This window comes from Morone saxatilis, unplaced genomic scaffold (genome assembly GCF_004916995.1).
Source record: "Morone saxatilis isolate NCDOM2014 unplaced genomic scaffold, NCSU_SB_2.0 Contig5, whole genome shotgun sequence".
Classification (NCBI taxonomy): Eukaryota; Metazoa; Chordata; class Actinopteri; family Moronidae; genus Morone; species Morone saxatilis.
In genome coordinates this window covers 18661331-18679622 of record NW_023340095.1, presented here as the reverse complement: position 1 = coordinate 18679622, position 18292 = coordinate 18661331, and the positions used below count along the sequence as shown (strand labels likewise).

The window sequence follows — 18292 nt, the reverse complement described above, 5'->3', positions numbered from 1 at the left end:
ACCCCACCCTCCCCTCTCCTCCACCCACCTACCTGCTCCCACCCCCCACGCCAGTGTGCTGCGACCTTCAGAGGGGTGTCATTACTCCCTGACCCATTTGACGATCCCCTCATGTGGAATGTGCATATGCCGAATCGCTGCGGATCTGCACAGTATGGGGTGAGGTGAAGTACTTACAGAAATATGACTTGACACGCTTTATCAAATGGGGAAAGATGAAGACGAAACAGCTGCTGGTGCTGTCGTAAGCAATCTGGCCGTGATTGAATAAAAGTGTCAGGAAAAGGGCCGCTTGATGGTCTTTTGTTCTCCCCCATCCAGCTTGATGTTAGTTTGAGCTGTCAGGAGGGAATCACAGCTGGGTGATTTATCAATACTTGGAGTGACCTTGCAGCCACACTGCTCTGTGTGTATGTATGTGTGTGTTTGTGCAAAAACTTGTATCTGTGTGTGGCTCTTGTGGATTAAAGAGACATAAAGTGGAATATTTTCAAAATAGTTGGCACACACAGACAAAGACTTGGCTTGACTTGGAACAAAACTCTCTCTTCCCTTAGACACAGTAAGTGGATTGTTCTGCCAACACGATAAGGGTATTTTTCTCAACATCAGAGCGCTCAAAGTACCAACAGCAAATGTTTGGGAGACGTGTGTCTCTTTTAACTAACACTGCTTTTGAACAGGTTTTTCCATAAATCTCTTTACTATTTTTGCCTAACCTGTCCACACCATCTCCTCACCTCAGTACTACTTTCTTTGAGATGTACTTGGACAGCCTGTTTTCACAGCAGCCATTGACTGTCTCTGTTGTGATTAAGCAGATGTTTTATTGCAGACTGGAACAGTCATTACTGCCATAAACCCATCTGTGGAATTGCTTTTTATGCAAATTTACAAAGCATCTGCATAAATAAAGTTCTAATTAATACCTTTCTGCAAACCTCTGCGCTCTTTGATTCCTAAGTGTTCTTAATTGTGTACAAGCAGGTATGAAGTACAAATCAATGCTCACAACATGAGAGGGTTTTGTTGTCCGTGTACACCATTTGTGTTTTTTTTCTTACTCTTTTAGTAGAACTGTGAATAAATAAGAAAAAATGTTGTTTGGCAATATTTCACACAGTTATAGATTTTTGAAAGTACACTGCTCAGCTGTTATTTACAGATATACACATTATATTTAGATTTTGACAACCCAACATGGTTAATTATTGACAAATCTTTGATTAAAAATGAGCTTCGAGCAATTTCAATCAAGGATAACATTTATGTAAAGATGCAGTGAGTAGCATTTTTAGCTCCCGTTGTAGGTTACAAGGGAAATAAAACAAAATCTGCTGCTACCGGTTGATTGGGAACTACTGAAGAGTAAAGTTTCCCTGAGAACATTAAGGCTGCTTTATAGATCCCTTTGTTGTGAGGGTGCCAATGGAAGCTCATTAATTTCCCCAGGTTTTTAATAGGGAGTGTTGAACATGTGGCAAGAGTTGTCTTGGTGGGACCCTTATGAGTTGCACCTCTGCTGTTGAAAGGATGCCATGCTTTTTAATTGTAAAGGTGTCCCTTTGCTAAGTAATCAAGCGCATTGATTGTTGTTTTGAAAATTGTACAAACCTTTTTATTTAAGCAAATTGTGATTGAGGATTTCCTTTTTAAATTCTAATTTTGTCACTTTTAATATGATATATTTTATCTGTCCATTCTTTTTGCTGTTGTTGTTTTCCACATTTTCCTGTTTTGTAAAATAATCGTATAAATAGTTAATTTTCTGCTCACATTCCCGGTATGCTTATGATCTCTGCAAAGTACGTACGTTGTAATGAACCCAACTTAGAGTAGCTTTGGTGCGGGTGTTTTTATATACCAAAGTACAGTAAATATAAAAGCTAAAGGGCATTTTGAGTGAACTTGAACTTGCGCTACCTCTGAAATCAGAAGAAGAAAAGAAATTCTATGAATAAAGACTGACTTTGTTTAATGATTAAAGGAGGCATCTGAGCCGTGAGTGAGGAGGAGGGGCTGCAGTCAGTGAGGTCAGGGGAAAATGAAGAATGCTTTAAGAAGTGTGTTGAGATTTTGTAGGAACTAACTGCACTTTTCCCAAAGCTCATGGATATCCCTGTTGCTTGTACTTATGAATGTTACTTTCATCATATTAAGTTGATTCACTAGGTGGCAGTGTCACGTTTTAAACACATTACCTCTTGAGTAGCACCGTCACACAATAGTTGGGTTAACTACTGCATGTGACTGAGCACTGGATTACTATGCATTAGTTTATTTGTGTGGTGGCAAAGCGAAACCAAACATTTGATTTTAAATATCAAATTACACTTATGGTCCTGGCTACTGTATTGTATGTAGGAGTTGGAACCATTAACTTTTTCAACTTGGTGACAGTGATAAAAGCAGTGCAAACACTCCGATGGAGGAGAGTCTGCTTTCATCAACATTGCAACGCACAGCCAGGATTTCTCATACAGCACAAAATCTGAACACAGGTTATGCTGCTCTGTCTCTCTCTCATCAGCTAGTGAGATCTAGCAACTTTTAGCATAATGAATTTAGCAGGGATGCCTTCTCTACACAGTCCATCAGGCCTGCCATCTAGGAGATTAAATTATGTCTGTAAGCATTAAAGCTTTGATGCTGTATTTGGGCGGCATGCATGCATCCATTTGCAAAATTCTATATAACAAAATTAAAAACATGGACACCTATGGAAAATGGCTTGGCACTAGCACTTAAACCCAACCACTCCAAACAGTTTGCTGACTAATGCATTTCTAATCATTTCTGTGATCAATGTTAGCTACTGTGCAATAAGATTAATCAGCCATATGCAAAGCTAGGATCACCTTGAACGAGGCAAGAAGAAAGCAGGGGAAAAAAGGGAGATAAAAGGACAGAAAGAGAGCGTCTTTGCTATTATGTATGATAAGCACACTATACAGAAATAAAGCACACCTGCATTATTCACGTTTTTCACGCCGTTGGTTCTGTGTGTGTGTGTGTGTGTTTGTGTGGCATTACACTGTTGTGCTCCCCTCAGCTGTGCTTTGGCATCTGTGCGTGGCCATCTCACTGCTGAATAGCTGCCTGATTATTCCAAATCTAAGGGAATATTCAAACAAGGCCGATAATGCATTCTTCCATATGATTCTCCAGAGCTGGGACAGCTGTTCAGCAGCTTTCAATGCCATGTTCAGAAAGGGACAGATTTCTCAGCTCAATTAATAGGCCCCATTAAAAAGCAGGGAGAAGTTTGTCAAATGAAGCAGAGATTCAGTTTGTCTTAGAAAGAAGGTTTCAAAAAGAACTACCTCGTATCGCTGATAAATAGCTACACTTTAACCAGAATGATTGGGAAATTAATGTTTGACTTCATAATCAATGACCACACAGGATTTCAATGGCCATGTAGGCAAACTGGGCTGATGTATTGAAACGTGCTTCTGTACGCACACAAAGGCTGCACTATACGAGGAGTGTCGTTTACATTTTTCCAGACAATAACTGTCAGTAACTTTGTCACTGAATGCAGTTGTCCAAATCAAACAGATTACAACCAGGTCAATTCCACAAAACCTGTCCAACAAAAATGATAAAACTGTAATGACAAGAATTTGTCAGCTGCATCAGACAGGAGGAATTACCACAGATCAGTGTGTCTTTGTTCGCTTCACTTTGGCCACACAGTGATCTGAGAATGCAGAGTGGTGCTGCAATGCCGGTGCCTTGTAAAGTTTCAACTGGCAGATGAATTCTTTCAGTCTGCCCCCCCCCCATCTCTCTCTCCCGCTCTCTTTAGAACAACGAGGAGGTTGTCTGTCCAAGGGCACACCTGTAAGGTGCAGACCCTCGACAGGCTTACCTCAGTGGCCTCTCCTGCTGTACTCAAAAGGCAATTATTCCTCCCAGAAGATAGAGCACTGTCAACTTCAAACAGAGGACATTCTTTAGGCAGATTAGACTAAAATTATGTTTTATTATTTCAGCCCTGAAGAGTGAATTGGACTCTATTTGGTCGTCTTATGGTGAAATCCAAGACAGTTTAAATGGCAGAGGTATGTTTGGAGTCAGGGTAATACTCTGGTGTCTTTATGAAAGGGCAACAGAGAGGATCAGATTAGAAGCTGAACAGCGAGAGTCTTTCAGTGCGGCTGTGCTATCATCTCTGTCTTCTTGTCCGTGCCTGTAGAGAGGTTAAATTAAATGGCTGTAATAAATGTTTTGGTCTTGCTGATGTGGTATGGCTGGCTATCAAACGAAAACACTGTGGAGAAACGGCATGGTGGAAGATCAGAGAGAGGAACAAATGGAGGGTGGGAGAACTATGTCAGCACATTACCAACATTAGAAACGGACTTGTTTTCACTTAAACCTCAATTATAATGGTGGCTCCAGAAACAATTATATTGATGAATGCTTTCTAAGTTACTGTAATTAAATTATTCCATTTAATTAACGAATTATATTGAATTTCTCCCCAGAGGACGGCATTAGCCTCATCTGCTGTTTTACAAACAGGAGTACTCTAATGTTGTGTGCTATGAAAATGATTACTAATGCCTAATGAAACTGTGTCAGATCAGATAAATGCTGTACAGAGTCAACAAGCCAAGCTTGTAACACAGCCAAACTTGAGACGAAATAATAAAGCCAAAGAAGAAATTATTGATTCTATTTTTTCAAGGGCAGGCTTTGTAAAGCTGACATCAAATAAATTACAATTCTGAGTGCCTACACTGGAGGTTTTAAAGAGAATATAGAAAGTCAAACAAAATACGTATGAAGCGCCCTTGTATGAATACATATACCAAGATTTTAATTTATAATGAAAATAATCTGTATTTAAAAAAACTTGTATGTGTCATCAAAAACACTTTCTTACAAAAACAAAATCTTAATAGCGCTAAATAAAAGTGTCAAATGATTGCATAAAAAATCCCCACATTTCTGTTCCCACTCGCTAGGTATATAAAGTAATTATACACAATATAAAAGTGGAATGCATTAACAGTGGTACTTTGATGGTTCAGTTGTACAAAGCGACAGTAAATAAATGCACAAGTGAAGTTCCACTGCAGCTGACCATTGCCCTCTGGTGGGAGTGCCAAGCACCTGCTGCAAGTCAGACTATATATAGAGCATTAGATTTGTTTGTATTTCTTGTGTTACACTGAATGCCATAACATTTAAGATTATTAACAGACAAACAAAGATAGGATTGCTGCACATAAATAAACATGCTATTAGTCATAGTTCCACAAACAAAGCACAGCAAATAATCTGATCTGCATACTGAAAGTTATTTCGGCCTTTCAAAATAAAATAAAAAAACCACACACAGTGTGCTTACAGAAGCAATGTGTTACATGCGTTTATTGTCCCATCCCCTCTTGGCTTGGCCATATTAGTCCATGTGAGAGGAGAGAGGAGTTGTGATGCTGTAAGCACATACCGTGCATTCCCTCTCCTCCGCTGTGCAGTTGTTGGGCATATTGTGAGGTTTTAATACGGGGGATATGGAGGAGGGCTCGGCTCACATTCGCTGTACAGGAAGAGCCACGGCCAAGAATGACAGTTGCTCCTCTTGGAGCTGAGACATCCATGGATTTAGATTGCACTTTGAAAGGTCATCAGCACATGACAGGCGATCAGTCAGCTCCTAATTGGATGATCAGCAGTCATTTGAATATTTTTCTGATTTTTTTAAAAAAAAATTTTTACTGCATCATGAAAAATGGGAATATGTGAGCATTTTCTTGGTTGACACTAATTCTGATTATTTTAGTACTTTGTGTGGTATCTTTAACAACTTGATTACACAATCAAAATAAATTAAATAGGAACAAAACAATATCCGATAATATTAATAATGATAATAACTTTGAATATAGAAAATGTTACAAAGTGCTTCACAGCAAAACAAACATAACACAGAGGGTTAAAGTAAATATAAAGTAAAATGAGATCATAATTCAAACAAATGGAACACATTTCAGTGGGTCAGGAGAAGGCCGTAAGATTAAAAAAATGTTTTGAGGAAGGAAATATTTCACATTCACTACTGAGAGGCCTTGTATCAGCAGCTTGTTTCAATATGTTTATGTTTCACGTATGACTCTTTCTAACCTCAGAGATACTAACATTTAAAACGTGTTCAGTCAAGCCTACAGTGGGTGCAGTTACAGTATTTTAATAAGACAGAAACTGCCTGAAGAAAAACATGAATAGGAGTGGCAGTAAATGTCACATAAAAAAAATCCTTTTGAACACACTGATTTCTTTTCTTATATTGTAATGCTTCTTAGCCTTGTGTACGTCTGTGCCAACATTGTGGCATACCTGTGTTTCCAGTTCCAGCATGTTGCACTGGCAAAATCATCGGACATGGTGCAATACCCCATACACCTGTGTGGGAAAAAAACTAAACCTTGTCAAGTGAGTTCTGTTTTCTTAAGCTGAGGTATAAAGCTGCTGTCACTGTGATCTCAAGAGGGCTGGAGGTTGGATTACTGATTCTTTTGTCATTGCTGAGCCAGAAATCTGGAGTATATCCAAGGATGTAAAGAACAAAAAAAAAAGGCAGAAAAAAACATGTCAAAGTTCCTACAAGGTCACAAGAAAAGGGTAAAAATAAGCACATGAATGCCGCATTCATTCATTGGTTCATTATAGGGCTAAGTTATGACAACTGCAGGCAGGTTCACTACGATCCATCACTGCTGAATCTAAGTATGACACACGGTGCATTTGAGTGAAATGCTGAGCTATTTTGATGGAAACATCCGCTGCCAGTATATGTGTGCAGGCTTCACTGCTGGCTCAGGAATGTTGGCATCAAGTATGCAGTCCTGACAGACAGCTGCACTGCAGTGGCGTTTTTAACATGCCAGACCAGGACCCAAGCGTGCTGGAGGAAGAAAATCAGAAAACTGCATTTAAAAAAACATGAGAGGAAAATTGTACTAACTTGATTCAGTGTGGTGGCAGGTGAAACACTGATAACCCATCAGTGCATGGGGGTCTTAAGAGGTCTAAAAATGGCTGAATCAACCTTTGTAATGACATTTCTAAACAATCTGGATTGAATTCAAGTTTTACTTTTCACAACCCTGCTCAGCATTTGACCCTCAAATCACAAGTCATATGAGAGTTAAAGAAGGCACTGTTGAACATGATCCTGGAGAATACTGCACTGATCACTGTCTCTCTACTCTCAAGTCTGTGGATAAACTGCTCAATTACTTGACACCGTTCACCTTCCTCAATTGCCTCTTTATCCCCACGCGTTTAGTGTTATTTCCACCCTCAGCCATTTCACCTCATCACACAACCACAGTATTCATTACATTAGGCGTATCCTGATCGCCTGCTTGTCCTGTTTATTTTGTACAAGTTCAGCCCCGCCCTGCGGACGCGCTGATTCCACCGCCAGTTGCGTAATTTGACGAGCCAGCGCAAAAATAGGGAGAATGAACGTTTGACAGCTGGCTCTTTTTGCGCGCACAGATTGTTTCGAAACAAAACAATACCTATGCTTAATTTATTTGTGAGAGACTTGGGATAGTTAGACAGTACCTCTTGCTTTTATGGCCGCTGCCGTGAGGAATAATGTTTGGGTTGCTCCGGGGCAGGACGCGCAGTTTCTCCGTAAAACCGCCACCGCGCCGCTGACAGCCGACGGTCGGAGAGGTGAAGATCATGGACAAGTGCTCTGTATCGCGAAGGATGCCCTCCCGGGAACTTCCTCTTTTCATGATCATAATTTGGTAAGGGATTTTGTTTCTCTCCCTTCTTCTTCTTTTGCGTCTGCCTCAGAGCATCACAGTGTTTACGGATACCTGCTGGTTTGACGTGGAGAGACTGTATGTTGCTGATCTGGCTGTTTTCATTTTAAATATGTGAGCGTAATGTTGGTAGGGCCTGCATTTTTGTTTGCTACAATATTCACAGCCACACGTGACTGAAATTGGTCCGCACTGATGCTGACATTGACTGAGCAGAGGGTTTGAATCCCGAGCGGCCGTGCACGGCTGCCGGGATGTGAAACGTTGCACCCCGCTCCCGCAAACTTGCGAGGAAAGAGACGCATGGCGCTGCAGAGCAACTGGACGTTCTAATTTCAGCCATGTATTTCCAAACACCTTATGGCTTGAGCGTTTTCAGAAGGGCGTCTGCTGCTTGTAAAAAAAAAAAAAAGGGGGGNNGGTATAGTGGTGGTGGCGTCTTTTGATGTGGCAATGTGTGAACACAAGTGCAGGCCCCAAATGTGTTCACAGCAGTTAGTTTTGTTATTTTGTGATGCTTCAGTGTCAGTGGAGAGCGGTGGGGCATTCTGGTAGTGGTTTTCATTCAGCAGCAGGTCTTTTTTGGGGGGCATTGGAATCAGTATTTTACTACTGAGGCGTTCAGGGTCCTTGATGAATCCAATGCTGGGTGTGCATCTATCTGGATGCTTTTGCAATGTCAGCGATCATGCACCCATGAGTCTGAATCAATTAGCTATTATAAACAGACACAACTTTACCATTTCCTTCTCTTTTTGTCTTCCAGGGTAAATCAGACATGGACAGCTACCTGTCTCCGCACCCGCAGGAGGTAGTAAACTCCAGAATGTTGTGCAGGGACAGCGCTCTGATGCTAGAGCCGCCTTTCACCGAGGACTTCGCCTCTCCTTACAGTGTCAACATGAGCCTGCTCCTTCCTGACGTCACATACCTGCACTCAGGTCTCTGCAGGACTATGAGACAGATCAAAACAGAGCCGTCCCACTCTCTGATGCACCCCACCTGTCAGGGCAACGGAGCGCCACCAGCACTCCCAGAATACCCAGGTGTTTTCGGTGCATCCGATACTGCCAGTGGTGGCTTTTTCATCAAGCAGGAAGTGCCAGATTTCCAGGATGTTCCCCTGTTCCAGCTTTTGAACTCTGACTTGGAGCAGCTTGTTCACGGTTCGCAGCTGAACTCCATCCCCATGGCCCCGTTAAGTCTTCCTATGGGGAACGTCCACGTAGGCCCAGCGCAGAATTCTGCCAAACCCACAAGCAGCACTCAGAATGAATGTTTCCGACACTTCGGCCACCAGCAGAGACCAACCTATTTGCCACCTTCTCCACCGAACTCTGAGCCCTCAAGTCCAGACAGGGGGAAGGAGCTCCTCCAAAATCTATCCCCACCTCCCTCCTATGAAGCCAGCATCGCCTCCAAGTCAACTTTTCAGCCCCACAATCCTGTTGATCCAGGGCAGACGTCTAGTGTAGCTCCAATCCAAAGCCCAGACCAGCATTCCAATGTCAGATTAGTCCAAAGCCCAGGTCCTGTGCCAGTCCAGCGTCCGACCCTGACACCAGTTCAGACGACGCCGGGTGTCGGCCCGATGTCCCCAGTGTTGGCCCAGTCGGCTCCATTTAAGAACAACAGAAGGAATAATCCTGATCTGGAGAGACGGCGGATCCACCACTGTGATGTCCCAGGTGAGTGTTGTTTTTATTTTTAGGCAACGTCAAAGCGAGAGGACAGTATTGTGATCTTAATGAGCTGTCTTTTTTTTCCTTTAGGGTGCAAGAAAGTGTACACCAAGTCTTCTCATTTAAAAGCCCATCTACGGACACACACAGGTAAAATGTTTTGAGTTGTTGTTATTTTGGGGTGAAAGTGGTGATGTTGCCACGCAGAAAAATGTACTTGGCATGCAGATGCATTCTGTCTGCTGACAGACCTGGCCCACATTTCACTGCTGTCAAATCACATAAACCCTGCAGCTCTCATAAAGGGGGCAGGGGGAAAGACAGGACATGCTGTGATTTATGGCTCACAGCCACGTGCGTACGAAAAAGTATCAGATTTTTCATCATCAAAAGTCATCATCATTTCTCAGTAATTTCAGGTGTTTAGAAATGTTCCATACTTTTAAGAAATGTTATTGATGGAGAGCTGGGTATCCAAATGTGTGTTGTCTGTCTGCCATAGCTTAATTTTCTCTTTTTTTTTGTCTGCTGAAGGAGAGAAGCCGTATCAGTGCTCCTGGGAGGGATGTGAGTGGCGTTTCGCCCGCTCTGATGAGCTGACTCGCCATTTTAGGAAACACACCGGGGCGAAGCCTTTCCAGTGCGGTGTGTGCAACCGCTGTTTCTCCCGCTCAGATCACCTGGCCCTGCACATGAAGAGACACCAGAGCTAGAAGCCCTCTTCTTGCAAATAAGTCAATCTTTTTTTTTTTACAGTAAACATGGACTTCAAATATGGAACAACCAAACAAACAAATTAAAAACTGTGGGCTATTCCACTCACTCCCCAGTGGAGATACTCTTAGCAGCGCTGGCCCATAAGTAATTGTTTCTTTTATTGTAAAAAGATAAAATATTACCGTTGCCTTATTTTATTTCCACATGTATGTCCCAATATTGGGGGACAGTTACAAAGGTGTAATTAGCCAAATAATTAAATAATATTTCCAAACCTTTTTAAGCCTTTTTTTTCACGTCATATTTCCAGATTTTCTTTTACTGCAAAGTACAGAAAAAATATCAATATTTCACTTTCAAGTTCTTCGTTGTACAGATCACATGATGTCATTTATGGCCATTTATTTAATTAACGTAAATTACAAACTGCCATAGTGTAAGTGCAGATATAGTGTTGCTATGAACTGGAAGGTCAAGGGATGTGTTGTTTTAGCCAGCAGAACAAAGTGTGTTTATGCGTAATATAGACAGTAACAGGAGTTAGTTAAAGTTAAAGTATGTGAACAAGTTGTGGATTTACTAAAAGATGCAGTAGGAGGAATAAATATTGGGATGAGCACTGTTTGCAAGCCACATGGTGAGTGCGGTGCTTACAACATGACTTTTACACTGCCAGATTTATAGGTTACTTCAGTCACAACAATGACTATATATATATTTACTCATAACCCTGAAATAAAAGGAAGAGAATGGGGATTAATTATAGTCATTTAGACAGCACTATGAATGTTCTATATTTATGCCCCTGTATTGTAACATAGATGTTAAATGTCTTTCAGGCAGGTGCAAAGATCAATCAAAACGGTGCATTTTTGATTTCAGGCCTTCTATGAATACCGCATGATTTTATTTAATTTTAAAACGTTTAACTTATTTTGTTTTTTCCCATGTTATCTTCAGCAATATCTCATTTGATACATACGATGGCATAAGAGAAGCGCTCAAACTAAATTTTAAGAAACTTTGAGCACATGACATTTCAGCAGCAGGTCAGGGTTATTTTTCTTTCTCCTGGAAGTTGTTGTGATGGACGAATGGAGACTCGTTCATCCTGACTTCTGAACGGTATCTTATAACAGGATTACATTATCATATTACTGATGATTTGTCTTCATAAGTGGTTTCAAAGTGATGTATGTGAGCTTGAGATTTTTTTCCTAGATTTAGACTGAGCACCTGCCAGTCTGAACATCTGTGTAAGCTTTTGGTTTCTTTGACTACTATCCACGAATTCAAACACCTTTTCAAAGTGCCTTTAGCTGCTTTGTTTGGATGAAGCTGCTCCGTTGGGACGATGTTCTTTTATCAGGTACTCTACTCTGCTAAAATGATTCTACCGCCTCCTCTCTCTCTATTTATGACCAAGTTTCTTTATAATTTGAATCAGGTTAAACAAAATTGATTTTTAAAGTCTCTATAATTTGTTATTGTGTATATATTTTGTATCTACTGTTTAAGGATACAATCCATTGATTGTTTTTAGGTGTATAAAGATTTTAAACTTTTTTTTAAATTGCAGAGACTGTTTATTTTTATTTGTAATTTTCTTTTTTGCAAAGTCTAAGAAGGATCAAATTATAGAATATTGTTACAGTCTACACTGTCATCACAGGCAAGATAGCAGCTCAGTTGAGTATGTGCCAGTGAATTGTTGCAATACTTTTAAAATATATATACACACAAATATTTTGACATTTGTCATTGTCTTAATAACATGAAGACGTAGTCTAAATTGATCAAATTTGTGACCCTCACAGTGCAAATAAAGGTTTTGTGTTGAATATGTTGACGTGTGATTTTTAAAATATTGTTAAATGCAAAAAGTTTTCATTTTTTGTACATTATCCATGTGTGTTTCATATACATTGGGCTTTTAGATCATGGGTGACTACACTAATGTGGATCTTCTGTTAAAAGTAAAAGTTTCTTACGCACAGTAGAGGTCTATTATATTTGTTATATCCATCCACAGTTTGTTGTTAAAGGTCAACACAGGTTGTATTTATGTGGATTAGAGTTATTACAATGTTTGCATTTTGTATGAAAATAGCAGGGCTGCATTCAAAATATATTTATTTTACACATGTAAAGTTCAAAATGTTATAAATAGATTTATAGCGCTTTGAGTGGTCGGAAGACTAGAAAGGCGCTATACAAGAACAGGTCCATTTACCATTTACCATTTAAAAGTATGTTCTGATTCTAAATGAAGGGGCACTGACAGCCACTTGAAAAGAGGAAACAACAACTGAACATATTTATGTGCAAAATTTGCAATTTTAAATTCCAAATTGATCAACAAATGTTATTCTTTCTTCACATCTCCCACTGTCAGATTGCCTTTGCTGCTCAAGTTATTCGTAGAGCAGCAACACATGCTTTGGTTTAAGTACTGAGTAATTATTCAGGAGCACACACCTAATGCACTTGTTCTTATTAACAATTCTAAGTAGTGAAAATAAAACAAGAATACTACACGAGAAATCTTGTTTTTAATTATTGGAAAGTGACATGAGTCATAGCAGAGGTGCTGCTGACAAAAGGTGCCAAGAGAAGCTGTCTGAGCCTGTCCTACTTCGCCGGGAGGATTCTTACAATATATTACTCTTATTTGCTTTTAGCTTCTTTGCTTGTACAGTATAGCCCATAGGTTCTTGTGAGTGATAAATCACGTATGCGATATACTGCACACCGAGATGCTTTTGTGGAGTGGGAATTGAAACCTTGTTATTGTAATCATCTGAATCCTTTTGGTGGCTGACAGAAACATTCATCCAGATCCAGTTATAATGGAGTGCTGCACAGGATGTACTGGGCGTTTTCTTTTAAGTGCAACCTGTTCTCAGAAATTGTATTCACTACATGTTGTGTTAAAACAAACCAGGTCTTAAAATATCACCCTCTGATGGTACTAGATAATAACAAAGTAACATTGTATTACACAGAGTTACACAATGTTTCACTTTGATATTTAAATATGTGAGTGAGGTACTAAAGATTATATATATCAGACGTACTCTGTGTACAGGCTACTGTACTGTATATCACCTATAATTTAAAATGCCTTCCCTAATACCAAGATTAGATTTCTGAATGCCAGAGAATGTGAGTACAGTGCTCAGATGTCTCCATGACATCGAAACCACATACCATCCATCTCAGTCGTAGATAGCAACTAGCTCCATACCAGTGTGTTACATACAAAATGCAACTTTATTAACCTTCATGCCTCCATTCATATTGATATACATGTAAATGTTTGAACTTATTTTTAATTTCACAGCTCCATCCATATGAAAAATACAGAGAAAAAGGCAAAACACTGACTGGATACTTAAACAACTCTTGGAGAAAATAAAAGTGTAACAGAAAAAAAAAGGACACCTGTTCTTGAAGTTTTGAAAAATATCAGGATTAAAAATTTCTTTTACAGATGTGGAATTCCATGAGCAGAATCTCCCTTTTGAAGCAATGCTGAGCAATATCACAATTATTTTTTTTTACGGTAAGAATGAAAAGATCTGAATATATTTACACTACACTCACTTTACATAAATACAGGAACAACGATTACTGTACGTAATATCAGCAAACTCGAAACAAAGGCATTGGCTTCACTACTTAAATTTTCAAAACCAGGAAATCAAAAGCAGATGTTACACAGAAAGTAAAATAGATATTGAACTGATAAAGAAGTGTAAGTTCAGTATTCATTAACAAAGGCATCACTCTACAGCCGGAATCCCAGCCACAGGATTTTTGTCCCCCTGTGGGTAAGATTCCTCATTATCTTCCATGGAGTCACTATGTTGAGTTCATGTGATGAAGCTGAAACATCAAGAGGCCTTTGCAACTCAGTTTTATTCCCCTTAGAGGAAGTGACTTATTGCAAGCAAAGTAATAACGCGAGCTATAAACAGCCTGTGAAAGTGTTATGGGAGGATGCTGCATTTGACACAATGGCATAAGGCTCAGTGCGAAAAGAAAGTGAAACATTAGAGGTCCGACTTGCATAATGTTGTCTGTGCTTTTTCCAAAATTGAAAATTTATTAATTTGAGCACACATGTTGAAATCTAAACTCTGCACAGAGCAGCTGATATTACAAGTTTGCAATATGAGGCACTATTCATTATTATTGCATAACTTTGACCCTGGTTACCGTTACAAAATTATGCTTTAAAATGAGGAAAGAGATGCTGTAGGGAAATATAATACACCCTGTCCTGTGGAGACACCATATTCAAGTCTAATTGAATTTAGCAAAAACTGGTGTATTAAGGCATGCAACGTCATATACTGAATATGAGAGTACACGTGTTGTTGATATGTGCTTGATCAATATAATTTCTTGTCTGGGTATAGCAAAATAGCAACACAGGGAATCGAGTACCTTAATACGGTCAATGTATATAAATAATTTGTTGATTATAGCAAACACTGGTTCAGCCTTGGGAATAAAAATGATTTGATCATGAACTTATTTAACCACAAACCAAAGAAAGCAAACTGTTATATAACATCACATATGATAATTTACATGATGAATACCATTAGCCCCATTTCACTGTATATCAAATTAGATAAATTACAGTCTCTGAAAAAGACTTTACATGTATAAATGTATTTCCTGCATCTACTAATCAAAAGCCCTATTTTTCCAATGTATATACAGGCTGTAGAACTTTGTAATAAGTTTTATCTTCACTATCACATATATTACAACATTTCAAAAGATCCTTTTTACAGAAGAAAAAAAGAGTTATATGCAATGATGAAGTGCCCCTCGATAATAAAATGTTCTCATACATTATATGGATGATAAAATATGATGATTATTTGTTTATAAATTGACATCTGAAATAAAATAATATGAAAATCATACTAATAAACAAAACAAGGTGCTGATATGCTTTTGCCAAAATGATAATACAACTGGGCATAATGACATGTGCGCAAACAATATACATAAATAATAATTTCAGTTACTCCTTTACATTGAGGGGGTGTCACATACATTGGGGTGCATGTATGGCGATTACCTCCTGGATTTGGCTACATTGCTGAGAGCGAGGAATGTAAATGTGCAGGTGTGTGTGTGCGTGTGTGTGCATGAGTGTATGGTTTTCAGGTGCTATTATCAAAAAGGTTACCATTTCTTTTTACTGGCTCCGGTCCAATAAATGCATTTAGCAGCACTATCAAATAAAATGAGTTGGCCTGATACTCTGAGTTCATGTCTGCAGGTCTTACACAGCATGGAGAGCATTGGAAATACTTACAAAAGTGTCTGTTATTATGACTGTAAAAATATACATTAATTGAATTTCCTAATTAAGAATAAGTAATGTTCTCCAAGAGATTTTTCTTTGCCAGTAACTGCCTATAAAATGTAGTCTGACTGTACATACATAATGTATTCATGTATGTACATGTGTATGTATTTTTTATATATGTGCTATAAATGTATGCATAATGTGATTCCTCCATCTGTCAGCATTTTATATAGCCAAATCGCAGGTACATCAGATAATAATCTTAACAAATATCTGGTCTGAGGTGAGGATATTTCAAGTGAATGTCTGTATTTGAGACAAACAAAATAAAACAAAATGAAAAGATTCGGAGTAACGCACTGACTGCGACACGTCAGATTAGAGCCTTGTGCTGGAGCTACAAATCAATCAACAGAGGGAGTCGTGGTACAGAGGAGTTGGCCCAGTTAGAAACTTCTCCTCCAGTATTACTGACATCAGCAAACAGAACAAAGAGTAGGCTGACGTTCCTTCTCGTCTTCTTCTTTGTTCTGTATGTATTGCTCTTCTGTATTGTACATCAGGTAACCACACTATCCCTATAACACTGCAGCCGATGTCAGTTTCAGCTTATGGTCAAGTGCTGCTGTGCAAAACCACAAGGCAAGTTCCTTTCACTGTCAAACCCAGCTGAGAAGACAGAGCTGAATAATAAAAACAGATAGATCAGGACAGAATGAGAGCTAAGTCTGTAAGGTGCCACTATTTTTTTTTTTTTTTCACATACTGGATATCTCCTCTGATTGTTTCAAAGTTCACTGTACATGAGGGGTTGTATTTTTCTGAGTCAAACATGAGCAATAAGCAGGCATTTAAAAAAAATAAGCAAGATTCAATAAAACAAAACGTTGTCATACTGAAAGTATATTTATCCTCTAAGATTGCACTTTACTGATTGCTAATCACAGCACAAAATCCACCAAAGATTTTTTTTTTTAAGAAAATGCTTTCAAGAGGCTCAACATAAAGAATAGCACTGATTAGATTTGGGGTTGTCCGGCCCTGTGAGCGGGTCATAAACGGTGTGTGTGCCTTTGCTGGTGCGATGATATGCACGTCCAGTTTTCATTGTTTGAAATAAAGCAATGAATATTGGAAAGAGTAATGACGTGTTGATGAGGTTGATCCATTCAGGTTGTGGATATTTGAGTTCATTTCTTTTCTTCTTTGCTGGCTATGAAAAAAGTGAAAGTCCAGCCCTCTTTTAGCTTCTATATGGCATCCTCGGATATGACAGCAAGTTCCAGCAAACAAAGGGAACTGTGGTGAAATGGCGCCCTCTGCTGGTCACAAATCCGACTCACAGGGAGGCACGGCGCAACAATACTGCCTGTAACTCCAAATAGGCCCATGTCCTTTTCCTGTGATCAACTTCTTTTCTGCTCACAGAGGAAATCCATTCCATACAATGGGGTCTTTCACATTATGAATGCTGGAAAAGCAGCCATTTAAAACAATAATGAAAAGAAAGATACCAAAAAAGAGACAGCTGCGATTGCATTATATATATTTTTTTGTCCAAATAAAGAGTGCGAGTTCATCTTAAAAATCAAAGTGAAACATTTACAAACAGTGCTGTAAAAGACAGTTCCCTATTATACTCCAAACAATGACAATAACAGATCCTGCCGTCCATTCCTTCCAACCCAAAGAGGATCCAGAAGTGACCCTGTTTTATGCTCCACAAGCTCTGTGGACCTTTCCATCTTTTCTCCTTACGACGGATGAGAGTGTGTGTGCGTGTGTTCGTGTGTGTCTATTGTGCGTGTGTGTGTGTGTGTGCGCGCATCCAGGCCAGCTGAAAAACATTCATAGGGAGATCCCGCTCCCCCGGCTGCCTGTGTGTGTGTCCCATTGATCTCTCTCGCTCTCTTTATCTCTCTCCGTCTGATTCACACCAGCATGTGTCTCCGTCGGTGCAGGGCCAAGTGGTCAGATCTGGAGAAGCTGCGGTCACAGTCTGCGCACTTGAAGGGCTTCACCCCCGTGTGTTTTCTATAATGCCTCGTCAGCTCATCAGAGCGGGCAAACTTCCACGTGCAGCCGTCCCAGGTGCATTTGTATGGCTTTTCCCCTGGACAGGAAGAACACAATCCACTGTCAATAGCTTGTAGATCACAGATAACAGGTACAGTTCTGTCACTGGCTACTTCACATATTCAGACCTACTCAGGTTGTGGCCATACTTTAGCCTTAAAAAAGTTGGTAACGTTCTGTGAGGTATAATAAGACTAGCTGAAAGCCTTTATGGCATATTATAATATCTTACTAAAACAATCAATGGTTTTGTATGATCAGAATATTTTTAGAACGTCAGATATCACAATTGCTTTTCTATAAATAACTATCTATTGTTCATGAAAGCCCATGAAGTCGTACAAACGCATGGTTTGTACGACTTGTTTGTGGTGTACGCATTGTGGTGTACGCATTCTAAAGCACCTATATGACAGTTCATTGTTTAATTGTTGTGACCACACCAGTGTTTGTGAACGTTTTTGCCGCTTACTTGCACACACACTGGGCAAGTAAGGAGATGAAACCTTTTTGTATTTGTAAAGTAAAGTACAGGCGCATGTATACCGAACATTTTGCTGACCATTTTCTAAATGCATGCAACAGATTTTCTTTTTTTTGTTCGATTTTTGGATTAGCGGACTCTTAAAACTTGCTTGAGTTGTGTGTGTAAGAGTGTTCACAGTGAACATCAAGTCTGAATTTGT

The 18292-nt window shown here is 39.5% G+C and overlaps 2 protein-coding genes across 6 annotated transcripts in view; one reads left to right on the top strand and one right to left on the bottom strand.

Moving 5' to 3' along the window:
• Nucleotides 1-7418: 7418 nt before the first annotated feature.
• On the top strand, nt 7419-12036 carry klf5b (Kruppel-like factor 5b). Of its 3 annotated transcripts, none has more exons than XM_035676817.1 (4): nt 7419-7778; nt 8563-9484; nt 9569-9628; nt 10013-12036. In XM_035676817.1, the coding sequence occupies exons 1-4, from the start codon at nt 7599-7601 to the stop codon at nt 10189-10191; spliced, it is 1341 nt and encodes a 446-aa protein (XP_035532710.1). In that variant the 5' UTR covers nt 7419-7598; the 3' UTR covers nt 10192-12036. The 3 variants fall into 3 exon arrangements, with proteins under 3 accessions (XP_035532710.1, XP_035532711.1, XP_035532712.1); XM_035676818.1 differs by lacking the exon at nt 7419-7778 and adding an exon at nt 8281-8474; XM_035676819.1 differs by lacking the exon at nt 7419-7778 and adding an exon at nt 8288-8445.
• Nucleotides 12037-13449: 1413 nt separating this feature from the next.
• The window catches only part of klf12b (Kruppel-like factor 12b), a 38772-nt gene continuing 33929 nt past the window's right edge, over nt 13450-18292 (bottom strand). For all 3 annotated transcript variants that reach the window (XM_035676309.1, XM_035676310.1, XM_035676311.1), the window contains one exon: nt 13450-17643. In XM_035676309.1, coding sequence (XP_035532202.1) covers nt 17462-17643 — 182 coding nt within the window. In that variant the 3' untranslated portion in view covers nt 13450-17461. The remainder of the gene's footprint in view (nt 17644-18292) is intronic.